The sequence below is a fragment of the Colobus angolensis genome, unplaced genomic scaffold, assembly GCF_000951035.1.
Source record: "Colobus angolensis palliatus isolate OR3802 unplaced genomic scaffold, Cang.pa_1.0 Scaffold412, whole genome shotgun sequence".
NCBI classification, from domain to species: Eukaryota; Metazoa; Chordata; class Mammalia; order Primates; family Cercopithecidae; genus Colobus; species Colobus angolensis.
In genome coordinates, this window is record NW_012117511.1 from 1,811,118 (window position 1) to 1,836,729 (window position 25,612).

Here is a 25,612-nt window from a genome sequence, read left to right on the forward strand (position 1 = left end):
GATATACATAGGGTATGTAAGCAGATAGTAAATCTGTGACATTACAATTTAATGGGGGGAGGAGGGCTACTGGGAGGGAAAAAATGTCTTAAAAGCTTCCTTAGGTGGTGATAATGAAAAGGCTGAGGAACTCCAAACTAGAAGGAAGAAGAGATTCATTCTGAGCTCGAGAGACCTGTGGGGCACCTTGTTCACACAGAAGGAGACATTCTGACTCACTGGGAGATCCTGAACAAGTTAAGTGGCTTAACTTCTCTGAGTGTCAGTTTAATCTTTTGTAAGCCAGGGATAATAATGTTTGATGTTCAGAGCCATTATTAGGAGTCAAATGAAATGTTCATAAAACTTTTTTGCTGCATAATAGACTCTTAGTATTTTGTAGTGGTGGTGAAGCAGATGGATCTGAAAGGGAAGATGGTGATTGACAGATATGGGGGAAAGGCAGTTGAGACAGGGGACCCTTGTAGCCCAAAGAGGTTGGAGAACATGTTTCAAATTAATAGTCTGATGCGTTTAGAGAGCTAGAAGCCATGGGGTTAGAAGATCAGGGTGAAAAACTAGCCAGTGGTAGAGTGTTCAGTACTTGGAGTTCAAGTAGAAAGAATTCATTCCTTCGTTTATTTCATTTAAAAAAAAACATACACACAGAACAGCAGGAGTGTTCATATAAAAAATTAAAATTAAAAAATACACACATTGATAAAGCACCTACTATGTGCCAGGACTGTTGGATAAAAAAGTGAGTGTGACAATCAGACTCATTGTGACACGTAACAAAACACAATCAGACCATTTCAGTGCAATTCACACTCCCAGGGTAGAAGAGGAATGTGGAGGGAAGGCTTCCCATGGGAGGTGATGTTTGGGCTGGGCTTTAATGCATGGGGGTGTGATGGTTGGTGGAAGTGAGAGAGGGACTTCTAGGCACAGGAATTATTTCAGTGTGTGGCCTGTGCAGATCTCAGCAAGCAGTGTGCTGTGTCTGTGTGGGGAGCCTCCTGGAGATGGGACTGGAAAGGCTCATCAGGACCTGGGGGCATCAGGAAGGCCATTGTCTGAATGCAAACAGCGTAGACTTGATCTTGTGTCTTTCACGACTTGCCTGCATCTGTGAGAGGAAGATCCTTCTGGGAGCAGAGAGGAAAGGATAGGGCTGGAAGTGGGAATGGCAGCTGGTAGTGGCTAAACCAATCAGAACAGGTGGCAGGGACAGAGGTCACAGTCTTTAGTGGCTGAGGGGAGACAGTGGTGGGGGAGACAGGCTGGGAAGTCAGTGTGCCTACCTGGGGTGAGTTTAGGAAGCCAGTGGATAACCAATCCACACATGGTCTAGGAACCCCGGGTGACACTAGCTCAGACAACTTCCCCGATCACTCTCTTCACTGGGTGTCCTCCTCCCAGACTCAGGAATGGGGCCCCCAGAACCTACACATATTCTCACTGACCTACTCCATGGCCACTCAGCCTGGTGTCAAAATGGAAAAATTACTAGGTGGTTAACTAACAGCGGGGCTCTGAACAAGCTCTCCAGAGAGCCACCCTATTGATCCAGGGTCTCTTTTGGGCCAGGCACTGGGCACAGCCAGAGTAGAGGATGACAGTCAGAGATGCCAGAGGCCACTGCCCCTAGATGCCTCGGTGCTCCCACAGTGTGACACAGTCCAGGACACCTGGTGATAACTGAGCTCTAGATCCAGGGCTGTCCCAGTGATGAGCAATTTTCACAGACTATTGTGAGGTCATATGCAACATGTTCACCTGTGTTTAGAATTAGAAAACACAAGTGCATGTTCTGGCACTGCCATTTAATCTGTGTGTGACTTTGGGTGGGTCATGTCCTACTTCTGGGCTTTCACAATTCAAATGAGGAAAATCCTATCTCATGTATGATGTGTCATTGACTAAGGAGGTAGATGACAGTTCATGGAGTCTCAACTGCTAGGAGCTTTCTACTCAGTATAGCCCATGCCATATTAACCCATACTCTAATATGCCTTAGGCGATGCTGTAGCTGCTGATCTGTGAGCCACACTTTGCGCCAGCAAGGCTCTAGAGCACAACTGAGAGAAGGAGTCATTACCTGGACCAAAGAGGAAGGAATGGACACTAAGTAAACAGCTGTCCACATTGCGGCCTCATGAGATCACTGCCCTGGCTCTCAGCAGCAGGCAGAGGCAGCTGGTCCCCTTCCCTTTCCATGATGGAGGCCCAGAGATCAAGCCTCCAAGAACCCCTTGTCTCTGAGCAGACTGTAGGGTATCTGGGATGTCAAGGAAAAGGTAAGGAAAACTGAGAAAAGCTTCCCCTTTCTGGTCTGTCCTTTTCATACCTCAGCCAGGATGCCTAGGCGGAAGAATAGAGTAGTGGCTCTGGGTTCAGAGGCTCAGGCATTCTGCAGTGAGTCATCCTAAAAGCACAGAGACTCTCAGTGCCTTGTGCCTGTCATGCCAACTTGAAAAAACGGCTCTCCCAATACGAATAGAGATGTTTTTAACTAATAATGTTCTCCAAATGAAGTAAGTAATACCAAGGTACGCCTACAGGATCCCTCAGCCTCACCACCTGAGACCCCGATACTCACAGGCATCTAAACCACACATGGAGCCCAAGCTGCAATTCCTCATACATTCCTTCCACAAACGAGTGTAGAGCACTTACTATGTGCCAAGCACTGTGTTGGGGGCAGGGCAGGCCAAGGTACAGTTTTTGGTTTCAGCAGTTTGTCATCTAGCAGGAAAGACAGACACAGAGACAAATCATTACAATGTGCTCATAGTGATCGTGAGGTTCTTTCAAAGAGCTCTTTGCTCTCTCCCAAGGGAGAGCTTGAAACTGGGGGGCCAAGAAGGTCTCAGGAAGTGGTGATATTGGGTGGCTTTTGAAAGATAACTGGGAATTTCCCAAACAGAGAAGGGGACAGATTCTTTCCAGGCTAAAGGAGAAGTAAAAGCCCCAAGGTGGTGGACAGACTGGGGGTATGAGAGCAGCAGAGAGCACTGAAGGTGTGCGGGGTAATGGTGGAGAATGGGGCTGGCAGGTCTGTTGAGGCCTGGCTGACAGGGCAGGAAGTTGGGACTTTATCTAGTCAGCAGCAGAAAGCCAGAAGGCTTTAGAGAAGGATGAGAGGAGGAGACAGGCTTATAAAGAAGGACTGCAGCAATGGCGAGGATGAGCTGGGAGAAAACCTGTGGCATGGAGACTAGCTCAGAGGGAGGGCCCTGAGGTCTTCCTGTATGTGACCAGGCTCTGAGTGAAGGCCTCAGGCACCTCCTTCATTTTGCTCAGTGGTGACACCAGCCAACCTCCCTAGCTTAGGCATTTTCTGGTCAGAGGAGGTAGTGGGCATTCATGCCCTCTGTGTGCCATCCACTCCTGGATGTTTTACACCTGCTATTTCTTTTCATTCCCCCAGTTCCCTGACAGGTAAGAATTGTTACCCCATTTTATAGAGGGGAGGACTGTGGCTCAGAGGTGTTCTTCAGGGAAGGCCACGCAGTTGGCAGGTGGCAGAGCCAGGCTGGTGTGACTCTGAAGTCCCTGTTCTTTCCAATGCCCTGTACTTACCTGGGCTTTTAAAAAGCCATGGGGCAAGAGGGAGGTCCTGGAATGCTAGATTTTCAGAACTTACAGGCGCCTGCGTCTGACTTGCAATGTGACTGGAATAAAGTCAGTCTCACATATTATTGGCTTTTTTTTTTTTTTTCCCTGAGGCATTTTTAATAGGAAATATCCAAAGGAGTGGCTGGGCCTCTCGTCTCTCTTGAACACTTTTGTTTCACTCTCTAGGTGTTGGTTACTCATCTCTAGACTCATAGAACTGGCTTGGCTGGTTTTGCAAGTCTTCCTTAAGGACCCTGCTTGCTTTATCCCACTACCCACCCTCTGTCACCACTCAGACTCTGAGCACAATAAAATAGCTTTGGCAACATTTTAGAAGCTGATATCACTGGGAACCGAGTTTCACTCTGGATGCAACTCATTGCTGGACAAAAAGATGGGCTCTTTCTTCTCTGAAGCAGAAGGTACTGAGTGATCAGCCAACTAGGTTCCATAAATGCAGCATTTTCCACTCTTGGCTGCTAGGCCTGCAGAAGGTGGTGTCAGATGAGAGGCTGGCCCTTGAGAGTTGTTCATACTCCAAAAGGTTCTAAGCTGTTTCACTCACACGAAGAAGTCAGGTAAAGAGGCAATTTCAATGCCATGCTCTCTCATCTTCTCTTGACAAAAATCCACCTTGCGTCCCTTTCCTCCCTTCTAAATCCACAAGTATTTCCTGCTGCAGCCAGGTGTGCTCCACAATGAAAAGAGCAAGTAAGTCTTTCCAGGCTAAGGGGTTCCATGGCTTTCGGAGACCCACCTTTGGGCCAGGCAGAAGCAATGACAGAGGGCAGGAAAGCTCTGCAGGCTCCAGCAGCAAGAGGGTGGCACATTCAGGACTGGCTGGGGCTCCGTGGTGGGGATACTTGGCAGGGCACAGACAAGGCCATACACAGAGGTCATAAAACAAAATTTATCTTTAATTTGTAAGTGTCAACAGCAGTACAAAAGATGGAGTGATGACAACTAGATTAGGGTAGAGAGGACAGTCTTGAGGTAAATGAGCATAAATAGGCAGTTCTTATAGACACTCCCCTTAGGGGCCTGAGCCCCATCACGGCATATACATTATCACCCAAAGATGGCATGTTGAACATATCAGGAAAGCACCTTGTGCAAAAAGGAAAAACAAAAGTAGCTAAGGTGCCAACATACACCAGGATAGATAAAGACAGTGTATCTTTCAATTTGTCTTTTCCCTTAATTATGAGGCAGAGGAGGGGAAGACTTTGAAAAGTACCACTGAAAGATTATTCAATGTTGAGCTTTATCTCACATCAATACTGCACAATGAAATCCAAGAAGTTTGTGTATGCCACAAAGCTAAGAACAATGATTCATTCTTATAAATTTGAAGAGATTTTTTTTCCCATTTCTTTAATCCTTAGCAAACTTTTTATTATTATTATTATCAAGAGGAGAGTGTGAGAAAGATGTGATGGCAACCCTTAAGGTCATTTAAAAACTTTACACTGGACTGTACAAGATTTTTTTTTGATAAACTATTTACATTTTCAGACTTTCAAACATATTCAAAGCAGCAATAGACACTAGTTTTTATGTTTTTTTCTTTTTTTCTAATTGCCCAAATAGTTACCAGCCATGGGCCAAGTAGGTACCTGCATTATACATAGAATTTCTACAAAGAAAATCTGCAGTTAAAATTTTGCTCCAGGATGTATTAAATGCCCTTAGTAATTCAAGGGCCACACCCAGTGTTGCTATAGGAACCAAAGCACAGTACCTTGACAACAGAGTTGCAGTTGTCCCAACAGCCCTACACAAACTTTACACTTTGAAACAGCAGCCAGCATGTCAGTCCAGCATGTCAGTGAATTGTGCTGATTAAATTAACATAGAATACAATTTCACAATATACATCACAAACAAATTACAACGTTGGGGGAAATAAAAGAGTTACAGTAAGATAAGTTATGTAGTAACAGCTTATAAGCTTGTCTAAGGTAATAAAAATTTTACATGGCAAATACAATAATGAATGAACATAAATGCTAAGCATTCTAATTTGCTACAAGCTGCAGGAGGGTACAATAAAGACTGCACTTTCAAAAAAGCAAAAACACATATGACAAAAGAAGACAAAGGGAGAATGCACATGAGCAGACCTGCAATGTGCAGCATACAAAACAGTTAAATATTTGCACATTCCCCATACTCCAAGAGCACCAGCACTGAGGCCTCACTTTATGCTTGTGGTTCTTCAGGAACAAGAATCTACTGAGCAAGATATGTCACTGAGTTTTCTTCAAGCGTTCATACTGCCATGGACACTGATTAGAAGAGTATCTGCATTAAGCATTACCTTTCTGCCCCCATCCCGCCCACCCTTACCTCTGCCCCAAAGGTACCAGCATTCCAAATACTTGTTCATGAGTTTTTGGAAAGCAATCTGTCCCCAAAGGGAAAGACAGAATGGGGATGAAAAGGAAATGTGTTTGCATATCAATACTTTCAATGATATTAATACAGGGGAACGCTCAATAGGATATGGCATCAGAAACAGAACATCGTCGGCAGGAATAACAGAAGTTGTTTATTAGGGAAGAAAACATGTCAGGGAGCAGATGACTTAAGGAAATGATGCAAGTGCTTTTGTGAAAGGACAAATGAGGTCATACAATATTATTATACTTTGAGAAGTGAGCTTAAGTGCCAACTCAATTCTTAGACAAACGTGTACACAGGCAGGGCTACAGCAACTATTTTTGTCATTTTCTCATTAAAAAGGAAGACCCAGTAACAATTTCAATACATTCCTCTAGCTGCATTTCTTTGCAGTTGTTGGCACTTGGTACAGGACTTCTCATGTGATTTAAAATTACTAAGTGATTCTTTTTCCTCTCCCTAATGAGTTGGTAGAGGTCAATTCTTTGCAAAATGAGTAAATTGAGAGAAGCAGCCTCAGCTGTGCTGTTCAAGTGACCAGGCTGCCTTCCTACTGAGGGTAAATGGGCTTTCCCAAAACAATCCGTGCTTTCAGCTAGTGCCTGTGCTCCTGGCTAAGGAGGGTGTGCTCCGAAGAAGCAGCCTGGCTTCCGAAAGAAAAGAAAGCAGCTTTTAATTTCAGCCCTAGAGTGATCACGCCCTTTTCAAACACCCTCAGGCTCCAGTGGGGCTAATGTTCAGGGGAGGCCAGAATTCGACAAGCTCAATAGCACTGTGAGCCCACACCTGAATTTAGAACTTGGCCTGGGCTTTGGTGTCAGGACCCTGGCAAATCAAATCAGGCCTAAGGACAAGGCTGGAGAGTATCAAATACCTAATGAAGCAAACTGATGTGCTTCTAAAAGGCTGAGCTGGATATGTGTGAAAACAACAAAGCTTCCGTACCTTCCTGGAAAAGACACTGCTTCATATCTGCCAATGAAATTGAAAAGTTGTCAGCCTGGCGGCTCATATCTGCAAAGCGACCTTTTCTTTCTCTCTCCCTTCCTTCTTTTTTCCTTTCTTCCTTCTTTTCTCCTTTTCCTTCCATTCCATATGGCTTTTTTTTTTTTTTTTTTTTTAGGAGAGGATTGTCTGGCAGTGTCCCAATTCTAAGTGACAAGGAGAGCTCTGATCCTGTAAGTTCTTTAACAGAATGGAGATAATTTTTATCTTTGATCTGAAGATACTATGAAATAGGGAGCATCGCAAAAACAAAGTTGCTTAACATTCTTGAATCTAAACTGACATGGTGGGACTTTTATTAATGGCCAATCTCAGAGGTGGATTTTTGCCTTTGTAATGGCATTCATGTTTCTTGCTATTAAATGGTCACAGAACTATCTTAGAAGATTTATGTGGACTCACAAAGCAAACTGTCTCCTAACCGTAGCGGAAATTTAGTATGTCCAATCATCAACTTTCTGTAAGAAAAAAGGGAAATGTCTGGATCTGTGGACAGTGGATTCTGAACTGCATGAGAACCCTGGTGAAGCATTTTGCTGTCCCGGCTGCAGGCCGAACACTGCTCTCTCACTCACTGTAGCTGATAACTCACTACCCCGAGAGGCACAGTGACTCATCAACTTTCAGTTTGGACCAACATCTACGGATAGAGAACAAAAAGGAAATACATAACTTATATCTCACTAAGTATTCATGAACCAAAAATAAATTCTATTTCTATGTTATATTTACACATTAGAAAAATCTAAAATGAGATGGTAAAGTCATAAAAACTTTGTTTAAGCCCCACTGAAAATAAAATGAAGTGATCCTTATGATTGTCATTCTTAATTTCCATGAATATTTAGAGCCAAACTTGGCTAATAAATAAACTGCTTATACACAAAATTTAGATTCAAATACAGCATTACTGTTTGATCCAATGAAAGAGACGTTTACAATCAGATCATTCCTGAATAGCCTTTCATTTTTAAGAACATGGCTAAAAGTAACTGAACCCCAGTACTGAGGCAGAGCTGGAGCTAAAACAAAGTGTTCATACACACATGTATTTTGCATAAATAAATGAAATAACAAGACATAAAAATGACTCAAATCCGGCAACTGTGAGGCAAGCCCACACGAGTCGAAACAGATGACTTTTGTTCATGTAGTTTTCGTACAACAGTTTCACATTAGTCAGAAGTGATAAAAAATACCATTTATATCCAGTGCTTATAACACTTACGAAACAACATCTGTGAGTGTGTGTGTTTTTTGTTGTTTTTTTTTTTTTTTACTTACTACGAGCAAAATCAAGTTTCAGTCCTAAAGAACAGTCCTTTGTTCTCCACCAGCCCAGAATATTATTTTGGCATGGTCATAAAAACAAAAAAAATTAACCTACTATGCTAAATGTTTGCCTTTGTGCAAAATTAATTACATACAATACAATGCTAGCCATACAACACTCTACCAATGCAACAAAATAAGAAAGAAGTGAGAGAGAGCAAAAGCAAAAGCCAAAAAGAAAGAAAAAAAACACACAAGAATGAACTGAGGAGGAGAGGTATATAATCAAAGAAATCAGTAAGACAATAATAAATACTCAATTTTTGAGAAAAAAATGACCTCCTCCTCATTTGAAATAAATGTACAAAAACAAATTTCTAATCCCCAACCAACATGAATAACAAAGTGTTCCTATCAGTACCTTAATCAGCTTATAGAGAGCACTCCCAGCTAATGGAATAGCTGGTAATTTCTTGGCTAGACCTGTTTATTGCTATTAGGCCTTGAGCACTCTTAAATAAATACAAAGGTACATTATTTTCTTCCAAGTGACAAAATGGCTCAAGAAATCTGATGGGGCTGTTCCTATGTCCTGGTGATCAGATTCTGGGTTGTCCTGTGAGGTGAACTATCCCATTCACTGATATTCTCCCATTAAACCTCTCTGGGTGAAGACCCCCAATAGGCAACCTGTCCTGGTTTCAGGAAGGGCAAAATGGCATAGCAGAACTCCCTGTAGTTAGGAGATGAGGAATAAAACCTCACTGCTTCCCACCCCAGCAGCATGTCTCCAAAGAAATCCTTGTGTGACAAATGCAGTTCATCTTGTTCACACGTAGGCATATCCCCATGTGGCCACGGATAGAGAGTCAGCCAGAGGAACTCATCTGCTGCCCCCAGAGCTATCTGTTCCCCAGAGTTAACAGTAGGAACATCCCATATAGGGAATGTATTCCCCTCCTTCTCCTCCCTTATGGTTTTCTTTCATTTTCTAGATGTATCACGACTATTTGCCACCATCTTTGCTCTGAGGCTGTCATGTGGCTTCTTGCATCCTGGGGATTTTGCAATGAACTCCCTGGATGTGCCAGCTGGGACAAGGCAACTCACCGTAAAGATGCTAGCCCATGACAGCTTCACTGAGATTCCTGCATGGCCCACAAGCCTTGGGCTTCAGGTTTGGTCACAGGCCTCTCCTGCCTGGCAGTCACCACTGTTGACCCTTGCTGCTGAATGGAATTCAGGGGGAAATGCCACTGATGCAGACCCTACCACTTGTGAACTGAATTAGGGGAAAATTCTGGCAAAAGAGTTGAGGTCACAGTGAACCTCAGGGGCATACCTGTTTAAGTGTAAGACTATATACCTATATCCCAATACACAGCCCTGCAGCCAGATATATACTCATGATTAAAAACAATAATAGGTTTTTAATAATATCTTGGTTTCAGAAATGCTTCCAGGCGTTCTGGGGACATAAAATCACTATGTACACAGGAGAAGGAGGTGAAAAGGACTGAAAAGTTCTTTGGGGAAAGAAGGTGAAAAACAAGAATTATTAAATTAATGCCACCAACAATTTTAAAAAAATAAATAGTAAGTGGACCCTTGACATTCTGGAATGAATAAATTATTTAAGAGAAAATGTGTTAAGACTGAATGTCAGGGTTAAAGGCAAAGGGATAATGGATGTAGTGAGAGGTGGTCTCAGGCAGAGAAGACCACTCGGTCGATATCTGGTGTGGCGGTCGCTCTGGTGTGTGTACGTCATACACCACATCACACACTGATGGCACGTCAACAGGCAAACACAATTGGGTCCATGCACTGTGGCAACCTTGTTCATTCCTTACAATATCTTGTCTCCAGATTCCTGAGTACTTTACCATTTTCTGGAAAAAAAAGTTGGTTTGCTATTTTATTTTAAGATGCCAAAGATTGTCTAAGACTTTGCAGTGTCTCCTTTAAGACTTTCAAAATATTAAGATTCAAAAGTTATGAAAAAGTTTGGCACATTCAAAGTTTAACTCTACACATGGAAAATTGGAATTCCGAGGCCTTTTGAATATGCTCTACATGCAGCTGCACACGCCGTGGACTTGTTCTGTTTCACAATATGAAATCCTCAGTTGTTTACTAAAATAATTCAGAATAAAAACACATTCACAACCTGTAGGCCGGCACAGCATACCTGAGTGAGAATGTTTAACCCCATCTAAAACAGTAACTTAAACCTTTATCAACATCCAAAAGAAAAAAAAAGTAAGACAAAAATATAAGACTTGTAAGACATCTACGGGTTGAGATAAGTTTCAAGTCCTGGTGTCTCATATTTAATATGTCTTCACCTAAATTAAAAAAAACAACAACAACAATAACAATAACGACAAAAAACTCAAGTTCATGAAAAATCAGGGAAAACTTAATCTGTCTCACACTTTATGAAACAATTAAGACCATTCTGCTGATGTAATTGTGGAGCCACAAATGCATGCGGGCTCTTTAATAACTTTTTGTTGGGGAGGGGGGTGAAATGTCAGAGTACTTTAATTCAGCAAACAAAAACTCCTCAGTTGGCACTGACAGCCTCCGGGGCTTCATTTTCACTGCTATAGTCTGATTTGGGGTCATCTTCATAGTCATCATACATTTCCATTTCATCCTCTCCATTAATCATTTCATTTCCAGCTAGGCTTCCGCCATCTGTCTTCATACCATAAGTGCTCTGGATGACCGGGAGGCTGGGCTCCGGGCTGGCCGAGGTGCTAGAGCAGTCAGATGTCATCTGAGGCGATGGTGTGGTAGTTGCCATAGTGATAGCACCAGGATACACAACACCTGTTCCTGTGGTGATTGGAATCTGAGGCTGTTGCCTACATAGATTCAAAAAACAAAATAAGACAAGGGAGAAATATCTGTATATGTGCTATGTACGGCACTGGAATTTAACCCCTACACTTTCCAAAGCGAGCCCTAAATAAATGTTAAATAACATTCTAAGCAAATAAAATGTGACAAAGTTGTTCCCTGGAGGAGTCCTGAAAATCTCCTTGATGCTATGTTAAGGGTTAAACCAATATGATGGAGCAATTTACTGACGATTTTGCAACATAAAGGCAGGGTTCTTTTAACTTGGTAAATATGCAAAACTTGGATAACACCTGGCATTAGGAACAAATGATGTAGTGAATTTCGCAAAGTTACATGTGAGATAATTTTTGAAGATCTCCCAGCACATTTTGAAAATTAGACTAGTGGCATGAAACATATTATAATGACACTATTAAGCAGGTTTGTGTCTTCACCTTGGTTTGAGAACTGTATAAATCAAGAAGAGAAGGAACCTAGCATGTCCCAAAGAGTGAGATTTAGCAAAGCATTTATTTGTTATTCATGTAAATGTCTACATATTTCCACGGCTGAACTTGTTAGGAAGAATCCCTGTGGAAGGATCATCTTGGATGTCATTACCGCTGAGGCCCTGGGCTGGAACTGGGGCTGGGATTAAGAGAGTCGAGAGTAAAGAGCAGTGAGAGCTCTGCAACTCAACAGAGTAGAGTTGCAGAGTAGACACCAGATACGCTGCCTCACCCTAGATGCCAGAGGGTGGCAAGGCCTGGACACCAGTTCACTCCTCCATAATGTTACCCTAGTTTAAATAAACTTAACAGATCCTTTGTGGAGGTCAATCTCTTCCTGCAGGGAGACATGACTACTGTCTCTCAACTTCACTTAGGGCATTATAACTGGTACACAGGAATGAAAGATCCAACTAACTTAGAGACTGTGGCTAAAATATTATTTTCACATATGCAATATTCACCAGAAGTTTCTCAATCTTTTATGGATCGTAAATTATAGTCAAAATTTGTTTCAAATGGTCATTGTAACTATCCTTTTGGAGCCTCAATTTCCACATATTTATAAGAGCCGGGGTTAGGGAAGTTCTGGAAGGTCCTTCCACTTTTTGTACTCATGACTTCAGGTCAATTATCACTTGGACAATTCTTACTTACCCTACACATTATCACTGAAACTTTCTATCCATCTCACTTAAACAGGAAAATACCCTGAATCTATGAAGAAGTAGCTTAGCTACTTGCCATTCTTTGACATGTCCAGAGGAACATAATTTTCTCACAAAGACCTCCACACCCTCCAGCCTGGCAGAGGGAGAAGAGATGGAGATGGTTTAGAAACACGTTGTAAGATATCTGTTCACGCTGAATTTAGCAACCTCTTTTAATCACCACAAGGTATATCATATCCCTAACATAACATATAAAATATTTTCAGGTAAACCAACTCACCCAATTAACATCATGACCCCATAAGTTACTATTTCTTCCATTTCCAGATGAAGAAAATCAGACCTTGCTTCAAGCCCTGCATTCAATAACCAGCAGAGCCAGAATGTGAATCTAAGCCATTGGCTGACTTGAATCCCATCACTCTTTCCTTTATAGATATTCAATCTACAGATACACTAAGCTCACTGTATATCATAAAAATGCCTGACTTCTATAGAGCCTGTCAGCACCTAGCTGACACTAAGCACTTGACATGGATCCAGTTTTTATGATTCTCATGGTGAGTTTTTTTGGTTGCCTGAAGGAAACAGATAATAGAGGAATCTAAATCAATGTATAGAAGCATCATATAGAATATTAGTTTCCCTCTTATTGAATCAAATTTTAAAACAGTATACTTCTGGCTTCCTAAGTTTTGGGCAAATTAACACAAATTAAATTTTATGCTAACCTTACCAAGATAGTGAATGCCTCATTAATTTTTTTTACTGAATTTGAATAACTGCAATAAAATATTTTTGCCTTAATCACATTATGAGTGTAGAGTGAAAGCTTTTACTGCAATGTTAACCCATTTTACAGATTTCCCAATTTGGCAAGCTGATCTATAATATAAACTCTGCATAAAAACAAACTATCAAATGATTCGTTTTCTTTTCACAAAGAATAGATGGTCACTTTTTGCAGTATTTTTATCTATATCTGATATAGATATAGAATATCTATATCAATAGGTCTACTGAATAAATTTAAATTGAGTTCATATTATGCGCTGGGAACTATATTTAGGTGTTTTTACATTATCTTCTTGAATCCTCATAATAAGCCAGAGAGTTAGGTATCATTTTCTCTCTTTTATACATAAAGTGACCAATTAAGGTTCAGAAAATTCAAGCTGTTTGGTCAAGGCCACGCAAGTACCATAATCAGGAGTTGAACCTTCACCATGTCACAAATTCTCTAGTACATATCGAGATCAGGGCGAGAAAGGCAAGCTCACACTATCAGAAAAATACTTAGCAATTTAAATCGGAATTGAAATCTTCTACACTGGGCTCCACATAGTTCAGAGTATTTGGACTTTAAGCTGGTAATGGAATGCTAAAAATAAATAAACAAGCAAATAAAACATCTGTACAATTTACTTTCTAGAGTGAGAGTGAGACACATGATATTCAAAAGCCTAGTCCTGGGAGTGGAGAGATAGGTATGGCTGTTTTAAGCCCCCAGACAGTGCTAAAAGCCAGTGAGGGTAAAAACCCAGGGGTTACTCCCCACCTGGAGGAAATGAAGGGAGTCCAGCTCTGGTAAGGGTCTCACATTCACATACAACTGTTCGAGGTTGTACATAAATGCTAGAGTGAGAACTTATTCCTGTGAGAGATGATTTTTGCCTCTCCAAGCCTTCTGGGAAGAAGGTCATGTGGTATGGTGCAAAGAGCTCAGGTTTTGGAGTCAGATTGGCTTGGGTTTAAATCCCAGCTGCACCAGTTACTGGCTGTGTGATCTTGGGCAGGCTAGTTATTATCACCGACATTGCCTCTCCTCATCTATAAATTAGAACAATCACATTTGACAGGACTGTGAAGATTAAGTAAGAACATATATGCAAAGCATTACATTACAGAGTAGATGAAAATGTTAATTCCCTTTCCTTTTCTCCTTTGGGAAGCTGGTGTAAACCTCACAGAGAGCAAGCATGTCCTAGGTCTGGGGGAGCACCAAGGAAATGACAAGGTAATTCTCTGGACTCTCCATGAGTGCCGGCCCACAGGAGCCATTTGGAATTGGCGGTTAATTGTCAAACAATACTCTAGTTCACAAGCCTGGCCAGGAGAGGACTTCCTCTTTACCGCAGAACGTAGAGAAGGGCATCTGAGATGGGAAAATGTTGACATCTTCTAAGAAATGTTTAAAAAGGAAAAAGTACCCAAAGAATAACATTTGGTTCTGTATAACCCTTTCTCTAACCCTAACTCCCTCCTTTCTCTAATTTCTGAAATATTTCCATTATACCCTCTGGAACTCAACTGTTAGTCCTTACTGACTCACCTTCTTGCTCTAACTGAAACTTGGCTCTCTCTCTAGGCCATGAGTCTCCCTAAGGGCCTTGGAAGAGTTGGTTATTTGCTTCCCGTGCCCCTCACATGAATGGGCCTGGAGGTGGGGTAGTTCCCTTCCTAGCTCCTCATTGCCTCTTCCAACCTACTTTTTAATCCCTCCATCCTAAAAATCTCATCTTTGAATCTCATGTCACCAGACTACATCACCCACTCATACCTTTATCTACCCACTGCCTGATCAGTCCCCCTCATTCCTAAAAGATGTTAGCTCCTGGCTCACTGTTGCTGTCTCTTCAACATAACCTCTGCCATGATCCTTGATGACTTTGCTATCTCTGTAGATGTTCATTCTAACACCTGGCTATCTTAGTGTGACCTCCCCTCCACTGTGATAATCTGGGTCCCTCCCTATCTTAGTTGCTTGCTCTTTTGTCATACAGTGGACCTTGTCTTTTTCATCTGTCACTCCTCCCTAATCTCAATTTTAAATATCCCACTCTGTAACCACCATACCTTATTTTTCTAGTTTTCTACCTCTAGTGCCCAGTTTATGATTTCACTCCCCATTCCCTCTGAGGAGCTACGGTTTCCTGACCCTTCAACCCACCTTCACTGCCCTCAGTTACTTGAGCTTCTCCCTGCTTGTGCCCCCACTTACCTCTTTACCCAGTTCCAATTCCATGGTTACTCACTCCCTCGCAGACACTCTTCATTCTCTCACATAGCAAAACTCCAACTTTCGTTCAGTCTAACTCTCTGCCTACTCTGTTTAGCCACACAGCTGAACTTGGCTGGAGAAAATACGCTGCCATACTTACTAGTCTCTAAATTTACAATCCTGTACTTCAAACAGGCCTCTGGTGCTGTTCAGCCATCATATTGCACATTGTCCTAGCCCACTCCTTCTTTTAGCCTCCTAGACAATTACTTCCTACCTTCTTAACTTTCCTCAAATATCCAACTTCTTCTCCCTGTTTCTCACTCCAAGCTAATGGCCTGGCTTTCCATTTCATGGAGAAATTAGAAGCAATCAGAAGAAACTTTTCACAAACTCCCACTGTCACATTGACAGGCCTCCCTGTATCTGTGCCCCATTCTCTGCCTGCCTTCCTATATTTTGAATCAGCTCATAATCCAATATAAGGCTAACCCCTCTGCTTGTGCACTGAAACTATCTGTTCTTGTTTGCTAAAGATATCTCTCCAACAATTGTCTCTCCCATCTGAATCATTAATTCTGTATAGAATTCCCAGCAAAGATGCTATAATCACTCATACCATAAAAAACAAAACCAAAAACCTCTCTCTTGGCACATGTCCCCCTCCAGCTCTTGCTCCATTTCTTTGATGTCCTTTAAAGCAAAACTCTTTAAAACGTTGTCTTTCTTCATTTCTTCTACTCAATTCTTTCTTAAACCCACTTCAATCACTCCCAGTACGCCACTGAAACAGAGCTTATGAAGGTCACACCATCAATAATCTTCATATTGTTAAATCCAAAAGTCAGTTCTTGGTCCGCATGTTACCCAGATCTATAACACGGGCAGCATTTGATATAGTTGATCATTTTCTCCTTGCTAAAACATTTTATTCACTTGTTGTCTCAGATGCCGCACCCTCCTGGTCTTCCTCCTATCTCATTGGCTGCTCCTTCTAAGTTCCCATCTCCCTGCCATCTAAGCACCGAAGTGCCCACGGATTCAGTCCTTGGACTTCTTCTCTTCTCTATCTAAATTTATTCCCTTGGTGATTTCATCTAATTCCATGGCTTTAAATATTATCTATATGCTGACAACTTCCCAATTTATATCTCCAGAAAGCCTCTCGCTCCTAAATTCTAGACTCATATATATATATATATATATATATATATATATATATATATAAAACTGCTTATTTGATTTGGATGTCTAAGTGCTGTCTCAATCTCATAGGTGCAAAATTTAAAGTCCTGATCATTCTCCCACATACCTGCCCCTGTCATGGCCATCCTATTCTTGGCTAATGATTACTTCGTCCTTCCAGCTGAACAAGCCAATCTATGATAACTGTATTTCTTTCAAACCCTGTATCCAATTGATCAGCAAATCCTATTGTTTCTTCTTCAGGAACACATCTAGAACCCATCTACTTATTACCACCTCCACCCCTACAAACCTGGAACAAACCACCATCAACTCCAATCTGGTTTATTGTAAGAGACTGGCTTCCTTGCTACAGGCCATTCTCCCTTCAGAAAATTCTCAACATAGCAGATAGAGTGATCCTTTCAAAACCTAAGTCATATGAAAGCATTCCTCTGCTTAAAACTCATCAATGCCCTTCCATCTCACTCAGGGTCAAATACAAACTCTTCACAATGTCTTACAAGTCTTTTCATAACTTGGTTCCTTGTTATGAAGACTATGGCTTACAAGTCTTTTCTATTACTCTTCCTACCTACTCACTTTGCTCCTGTCATTCTGGTCTCTTTATTTCTTCTTGGAACAAACTAGGCACAATCTTTCCTCAAAACCTTTGCAGTTGCTGTTCTCTCTGCCTACATTTCCCAGATATCTGCACAGCTTGCTCCCTTACCTACTCAGGCCTTTGTTCCAATGTTGCCTTCTCAGTGAGGTTTTCCATGACCACCCTATTTAAAATTGCACCCTATATGCTGAAACTTCCTACCCTTTTCCTTACTTTACTTTGTTTAAGGCACTTCTCACTATTATTTATTTATTTGTTTGTTTGTTATTTGTTTGACTTCTATCACTAGAATATAAGCTTCAAGAGACAAAAATTTTCACTGACATAGTTCCAGAACTCAGACTGCTTGTAACATAGGAGGAACTCAGTAAATATCTGTTAAATATATAGGATGAATGAATGAATGAGTGAGAGAAAAACAAATGAAAATCCTATGTAATCTATTCCAAGGAAGAAAAGATGTAATGAGAATAGCTGTATGAAAATAACCATCTTTAGATGCTTGAATGGCTATTCTCATAAACAAAGGGAAGATTTGTTCTAGGAGACACGAAAGAAGATTAAAACCAACCTGCAAAGTAGCAGGAAGGCAGATTATGGCTTAATTAACAGAAAAGAAAACTTGCTAGCATTAGGAAATGTTCCACAAAGGAACTAGCTCCCTTGGGAAGCAGTGAGCTCTCTACCCCTGGAAGAGTTCAAGTAGAACTTAGGGAAGACTCCTACAATGGTTTGAAGTATATAACGTCTGAGGCCCCTTCTATGTTGCAACTAATTCTGTGGATGCAAAATCAGAATCTAACCATCACACTGATCTTGCTCTCTTACTATCATTATCAGCATAAAAAGAGACTAAAAAACAACTAACTGTGCATAGCTAATTACAGTTGAAGAAACCTGGCTTTCAATGGCTTCCAAAATCTTGCCCCACCCTACCCATCTTATGTTTCCTTTACTGCCAGGAAAAAGCCTTAGGCTACTTCCTTTTTTTTAACCATTGAATATATCCACATTTTCCCCCATGTGTTCATGCTCTCCTCCATGCTAAAGCAGGAATCTACTTCCCGTAAGTCTGACCAACCCAAACTTCAAGTTCCTTCCTCAAGAATGCCCCATGCTTGCCCATAATGCATAATAATCTCTCTTCCTCTGAGGTTTATTTGCTCTTGTCTACAAAATGAAGATTAGTAGTTCATAAAATGTTATATGCAGTGTTGTGCCATGTCTTGTGTGTGTATGTGTGTGTATAACACACTATTATATGCTAATCTATTCATATATGTATCTGGCTTCTCCAACTATAGAATTTTCTGAAACTCATGTGTACAGAAATAATGCCTCATGTACCATATTAATATAGCAAAGTGTTGGACACATAGCTGGTTTCAAAGAGGCCCTTACCAATTGACTAACAAATCAATGAACAAAATAAGAAATCCAGCCAGCAGGCTCAAGCTTTGTCTATCAGAAATTACTTTCCTAAAAAACATTTTTTCCTTCCTTTATAGATCAATTTCAAAGTCAAAATTCAAACACTGCAGATTTCACAAACAGGAATAGCTGGCAGGTATTGGGCTTTGCAAATAATGAATGTGCACAGCAAAACAACATTTGTGGATGTTTGTAAAAGTATATACATGAGTTGATATGAACAGAGATACTTAAGAACTCTTCCTCCCAGTCTAAGTAAAGAGTAAAACCTGGCCCTGATAGAGCCCACCATTGCTACATGACTTCAAAATTACAGGAATATTTCTGGAGTGTAATCTAGCTTTCCCAATTACAAAGTAACTACATATTTATGCTGGCAAAGCCCCATTGTTTGCTGATCCTTCAGACCCTTCAAAGTGTATAAATAAAGACAAGGAAGTCTGTTTCATTAGGAGATAAGCCTATACGTCACATATCTCTGTAGCTGATATTGCAGGAAGGAACAGAAATAATATTAATCTGTTCACTTTACCTATTGAATGTTCTAATCCAGGGTCCTTACATGAGGACAATACTTAAAAGAGTATGGCTAATCTATGCTAATATAATTGTATTTTATAAGTGTCTTAAATAGGATTGATTCAACCTCTTTAAGATTAAAATGGCAAATGTTCAAATCACTTATAATACAAGGCACTAAAATAATTATTTTAATATAACATAGAATATATACTTGGCACATAGTATTATTTTTCTGGAATAATAATATTTACTTGAATTTAAAGCTTTTCATATGCCAGGCAATGTTCTAAGCACTTTACAAATAGTAAGTTACTCAGTCTTCAAGAAGAGTCCTGCATATGTCATTGGTATTGTCATTCTCATTCTACATATGAGGAAACTGGAGTAGAGAGGAATAAATGTTTCCCAAGGGCAAGGGAAGAGTTCAGATGGATAAAGACTGTCATGTATTACTTCCTACAGCCAAGAAGGTGCAGATCTAGTATTTGAGCCAGACTAGTCTGACTCCAGAATTGATGCTCTTAACCACTCCACTATACCACCTGTGTGTAATGTCATGTCCTTACCAATGGCCTTTGGTAAAAGGGACATATGTTTCACATTCACATAAACCTGGTTTATATCTCAGCTCAGCCATTTACTAGCTGTGTGGCTTTAGACAAATTATTTAACATCTCTGAATATTGCATTTTTCAATTGTATAGTGGGAATGATATTCCATATCTTGCAAATTATTTGCAATAATCTGTATAATCCACTTGGCAGAGTACATAGCACACAGTAAGTATTCAATAATTTATCTTTATCATTGCTAAAAAAGTAGACCCAAATTTAATATTTTATACTAGTTTTATATCAGTATCATGGGGAATTGTTTCCAGGACCCCCCACAGATAACAAAATCTGAGGATGCTCAAGTCCCTTTTATAAAGTGGTATAGTATTTGCATATAACCTACACACATTCCCCATATACTTTAAACAATCTCATTATTTGTAATAGCTAATAAAATATAAATGTCATGTAAACACTTTTTATACTGAATTGTTTAGGAAATAAATGCAAGAAAAAAAAAGTCTGTAGATGTTCCATACAGATGCAAACACTGTAGACCTAACTACATAGTGTACTTTAGCAATAATGTAACATTTTCTGGAATTTTTTAAAAAAAATTTTTGATCCAAAATTGGTTGAATTCACACACATATGGAGGGCTGAATGTACCTGCATAATTCTCTATGAGTTCATAGGTAAATTACCAAATAAGTTTCAAATAAATGGCAGTATATTTGGTCACAGTTCTTGTGAAGACATCATTGTAGCTATATGTACCCTAATGAATAGTCCTTCTACATTAATAGTACTCTTATCTGGATTATTACAACATTTCGATACTCTGCAAACTGAAGAGGTTAAAACCAAGGCAAGAGCTAACTTTGCTCCATTCCATATTATTGATAAATTCATTTCATAATAGCTAAGTAATAAAAAAAAATCTAACTCATCAGCCACAGTTGTGTAGTCAGTAAAATGCATGAAAATGTTGAGCAGTATATGCATTTTTATTGGCTTGAAAGTTATGCATGCCCTTTCAAAATCAGCTATAAAAATTGATCTCACCCCATTCCATCAAGACATCAATAGCAATATTTGAATTTTTGTTTGTTTTTTGCTCAACTCTTGTAATAACCTCATATCTAATAAAGATCAATTGCCAAAGATAAACCTCAGGAAATTAATAATCTATCAACTACAACTACTTAAAAGAGAATAAAAATCCTTAAGCAGAAATGACACCTGGCTCTATGTAGCAAGTATTATCAAAGCTGGGCAGAGAGGAAAATGCTCAGCATTGATATTAAAGAATAAGACATTGTGATCATTGCCTGCTCTTCAGTAGCCCTATTCTGCAGTCTAAAACGATCCTTCCATAAAGGATTGTCCTATACTATCAAGAACAGGATACTTAGTCTCTAAATTTCAAAGCTCTTTTTTATGCACCATATACCACAAGCAGAGACTTCATTTTCTCCAAGTGCTAAGAGCTCTTGCTCAGAGGGCACAGCCACACTCATGACTGCGCACATAGGGCCATGAGGCATATTTTGAGACAAAATGGTAAAGACAGTTCCTCAGTCATTTGGCATGATGAGGACCAAGACCTGAATTTGAACCTTTGCTCTTTATCACCTTTCTGTAGCCACAAGAACTCTCTAAAACTCAACTTCTTTATCTTATTTAGAGAAATATGGGACTATATATCTAAAATCCTAGTATATGCTAGTCAATAAATAATAGATGTTATTAAATTGTTTTAGTTTTTTATTTTACATGCATTGGTACTTGTTGTGGTATTTTGGTCCAGAGCTGTTTTAATGTACCTTTTAGCAAAGGGAACTAAATTCAATAGTATTACTGCAACTCATATTTTCAAATAAGTATTAAATCAAGGTATTAAAACAGTACCTTTAGTAGCCTCCCAGACTGGCGAAACAGCCCTGCTATGTATCACTATACACACAAGGAACATGACTGAGGACAAGGGCAGGAATCACAAAAGGTCTCAGACTTAAACTTTGGATTGTTCAAAAGAGATTATACACAATCTTAGAGGTGTACTAACAGGATTAAAAGAGAATGTTTATTACACAATCTTAAAGTGGACTATGAATTAGTATTTTTCATGAAACCTCTAATTATCATCTGAATAGCCCAATTACACCGCATTGCGCTTTTTAGTGTTAAACGCATTATCTTTAAAATTACCAACATTTATAATATAGAGGAATTTGGTAATCCTATTTTGTCATGTCTTCATTTGTTAACATACTGGGATCTTTTATAATAAAGTGGCTTAAGCTTCTCTCTACCTCTAAAAGGTTCTGCCATGGTATAAAGAAATTCACTGATCATCTGGTGTGATATAAAATACGGTTTTCTGTGATACGAAATACATATTAAATAGTAATGATAATGCTAGAGTTCACCTTTATTGATATTGTATTAAGCACTATATAAAGTACTTTTAAAAGTGTTGCCTCATTGAATCCTCTCAACAATCATACAATATAGTTTCTACTATTCGTTTCATTTTACACACGAGAAAACAAAAGTTAGAGAAGTTAAATAACTTGCCCAGATAGATGGCACAGTCGGTATGTGAACCCCAGCAGTCAAACTCCAAAGCCCACGCTCCTCCCCAAAACGCTGCAGTGTATTGCACAGATTCATGACCCAGACTACTTTCATTGGCTTTGTTTTCTTATTCTATTTACTATTCCTTTTAAACATATGCTCTGAAACCAACTTTTTGTTCCATGGGGTTACCTCTTGAGTGCCCTTAAAAGTAAACTGCTCTTTATTTCTCCTTTAAGGTATCTCTTTTTCTACCTTCAAGTGAAGCTCTCTTAGTTCCCTGGCACAGCACAGCTCCTCAGTTCTCCTCCAAGTTCACAGCAAATGCAGCTTCCCTCTTGCTTACTCCACTTCTCTCTCTCAAGCTCTTTCCCAAGTGTTTCCCTACTCTGAGTCCAGCCGCTTCAGGTCTGTGCCTCAAATGGCCCTCTGGGTTTGCCACCCTGCTGTGCTTCTAGGTCTAGGTATGTTGGGATCTACAGTTATCTGCATCCCCAATTATCCTGACTACTGTGGTTATGAGGGGCCTCTTTTGAATGCAGACAGCCAGTCAGCCAAGTCGAAATTTATACCAGAAATCTATTACCTAATTTTTAAACAAAATGACATGAAATCAGACTTGAAGATATGAAAAGCATGTCTAGTTTCTGATTTAAGCAAGAAAATACACATTGTTACTGCTCCCACCACAGAATAATTTACTGCAACAGGAGTTCTGGATCTTATCCCAAAAATGAGATCCTCTAACCAATGTCAAGGCCAATTATCTTGTGGTAGATCCCACAACAAAAGCAGACTATTGTGATTAGAGTCAGAAGCACCACCCAGAGAAGCTGGAAAGCTTCTGGGGATTTCTTAAGGTTAGTTTTTATTTTTTCTCCCTGTGTGTCTGCTTAAATAAACCAGCAGAAACTCTGTGTGTGGGCACTGAGCATCTTAAACTGGCTTGGGAGACAATGACAGGGGTGATCAGCTGGGAGTGAGCTCTTCCAGGTTTGGCTTGATTTGAGCAAAAGCCATGGTGCAAGGCAGTGCCCCTATGACACAGCAAAGATTCTCATGGCCAAGCCCCTTCAGTATGTCACAACCTCCTCTTTCCCTAATCTCCTTCCCAAACATACTGCCAGTAGCCATCCTATAGTTACTTACTGCAAAAGAAAAGCCCAGGTGGCTAAATTCAGGAATACTTACCCCACAGTAAAGAACTGCCTCATCTCCTGTCTCCGAGACCTCATCAGTTGCTTATACTCCCCAATCCGAAGCTTTTTGCCATCAACAATGCAGGTGCGTTTCGGTCGGGGTTTGTATTTATAGTTTGGGTACTTCTCTAAGTGGATCTTGCTTAGCCGGGCCTGCTCTTCATAATAAGGTTGCTTCTCCTGGTTGGACATTGATTTCCAGCGAGATCCTAGAAATAAAAATAGCCTTAAGTACCCAAGTGGTCAAGGCAACATATTCTAGGCAAACACAACTAGATATACCTTTCCACCACTTCTCTCATCTGTGTGCTGGGTGGCTCCAATTACCACACAGCACTTGCTAGCCCAACTATACTCTTATAGTACAAAGCATATAACACTTTCTCGTATTATTTCTCTCAATAGTTTAAGACTGATGCTACTATACATTTTAAAATATATCTTTGCTGCTTAAAGATCATCGCCTACACCAAGATCTTTCCCCATCCATCTGCCTATCCTCTCAACAGGGTTAAAAGGCTAAACTTCCTAAGCATACTTTTGAGCATGACAGGATTCTCAGGAAAAGCTTTCTTTGTCCTAGAAATTCAAACATCTCCCAAACTCCAAGTATCTTTAGTGCAACTATCCTTTGACAAGATGTCAGATGTTGAAATCCTTCCATATATGAAAAACTACTGTGCACAAGTCTCCCATGGCCTAGGTAATTAAAAAACCTAAGCTCTACTTAAGAAGTTATAGCTTTAGAACCGGAAGGTACCGTTGGAATTATATATACCATTTTCAAGTACTATAAATGTTCATTCAAAGCTGTACCAATAAAAGTACAAAAATTTTAATATGGTTTATACAGGAAGAAGGATAAGTATTCACTTCTCTAATATTGTTTATAAAGAATTATCTAAACACTTGATGAAGAGGGGATGTGTTTTTTTACATGTATCAAATTGCATTTTTGTGTCTCGTTGGTGAATAAAGCAGTAACAGCTGTGCAGGCTGGATGTTAGCTATTCTTCAGTGGAGATTTTTCGTACATAAACAAATGGAAAAGTTGTACAAATATTCTCTGCAGCCAGCAATATCCTGGTCTGCTTTAATAGCACATCCATCCCTGCTCTTTCCTGATTGTTGTGCAAAAGTTGTGTAGAAGGTTTATGCAGATATGCTTCTCTCTGTTCTGCTGGTTTCCAGCAGCTTAAAGCCCCAATTAACAAAGAATTCTTGGTGCTCTTGAAATGCTTGCACTTAAAACTTTACATTTTAATGAATATACTTACTATATTCTTAATAATTTTTTCACAGAATGCACACAAATGATATAGATTCCCCATAGCTGCCAAAATGGAAAGAGAGAGGCTCTGTGCCCATCTGAAAGCTTACTCATATTGCTACTAAAAGGGCAGAAAAATAAGAAAATCTTCAAGTTAGATATAAAACTGTAAGGCCAGAGAAGCACTGATTTTTTTTTTTTTTTTTTTTACAATGTCGTTTAACTAGAAAAAAAAAATGTATGTCTTAGGAACATTCTGGTTTGAAAGGTATTTAAATTCAAAAGAATAACATCCCTATGAGTAACTCTGAAGCTCTGAAAATGAAAACCACACTTAATTGTAGTGACATTTAGTATCCATTTTGAAATTAGAAAATCAAAAGAAAAAAAAGAAAAACATATTTTAACATTTCACCACTATTTGATCTTATGTATGTTTTAAATTTTTCTTAGAGGTCACTGCCTCAAAATGCCTCAGAATCAAGTTAAACTATTTATACAGTGACAAAACACGTGTATCTGTGCATGTCCAGATCACTGATATTTACTCAGGTTAAATATTTATTACTTTTGAACAAAACATTTAAAAAATTAAAGCCACAGTTTAAGTCTAATGTTTTTCAGCTTCTTAAACGGCTTCCTTTGAGATTCTGTCACATCGTGACAGCTTAAGTAGAACAGAGCCTTCTGTGTTTTTCCTTTTTAAAGAGGAAACATGTTGACTATAATGCTGCATGTTGAATAAAATATGTTTAACATGTTGAGCACAATAACTCCAAACTGTACAATCTGCACTAGGCAAGCTCTACGCTAATAGAACAAGGCTTGAGTTTAATCCTGAGAAATAGAGAATCACTCTGGCAATTTACCACAAACTGGGCTTTGCCCTGTGGTTCATGTGTTCAGCTCACTGCTATGAAATTTGAACTAGTCT

The 25,612-nt window shown here is 39.8% G+C and overlaps 1 protein-coding gene across 5 annotated transcripts in view; it reads right to left on the reverse strand.

Annotated features, from left to right (window-relative positions):
• Positions 1–4,496: 4,496 nt before the first annotated feature.
• SOX6 (SRY (sex determining region Y)-box 6) overlaps positions 4,497–25,612 on the reverse strand; it is a 535,498-nt gene continuing 514,382 nt past the window's right edge. For 4 of the 5 annotated variants that reach the window (XM_011956274.1, XM_011956276.1, XM_011956271.1 and 1 more), the window contains 2 exons: positions 23,401–23,617; positions 4,497–11,153 (listed from right to left, as the gene is read on the reverse strand). In XM_011956274.1, the coding sequence (XP_011811664.1) occupies positions 10,850–11,153; positions 23,401–23,617 (521 nt within the window). In that variant the 3' untranslated portion in view covers positions 4,497–10,849. The remainder of the gene's footprint in view (positions 11,154–23,400; positions 23,618–25,612) is intronic. The other variant, XM_011956272.1, reaches the window with a different exon arrangement.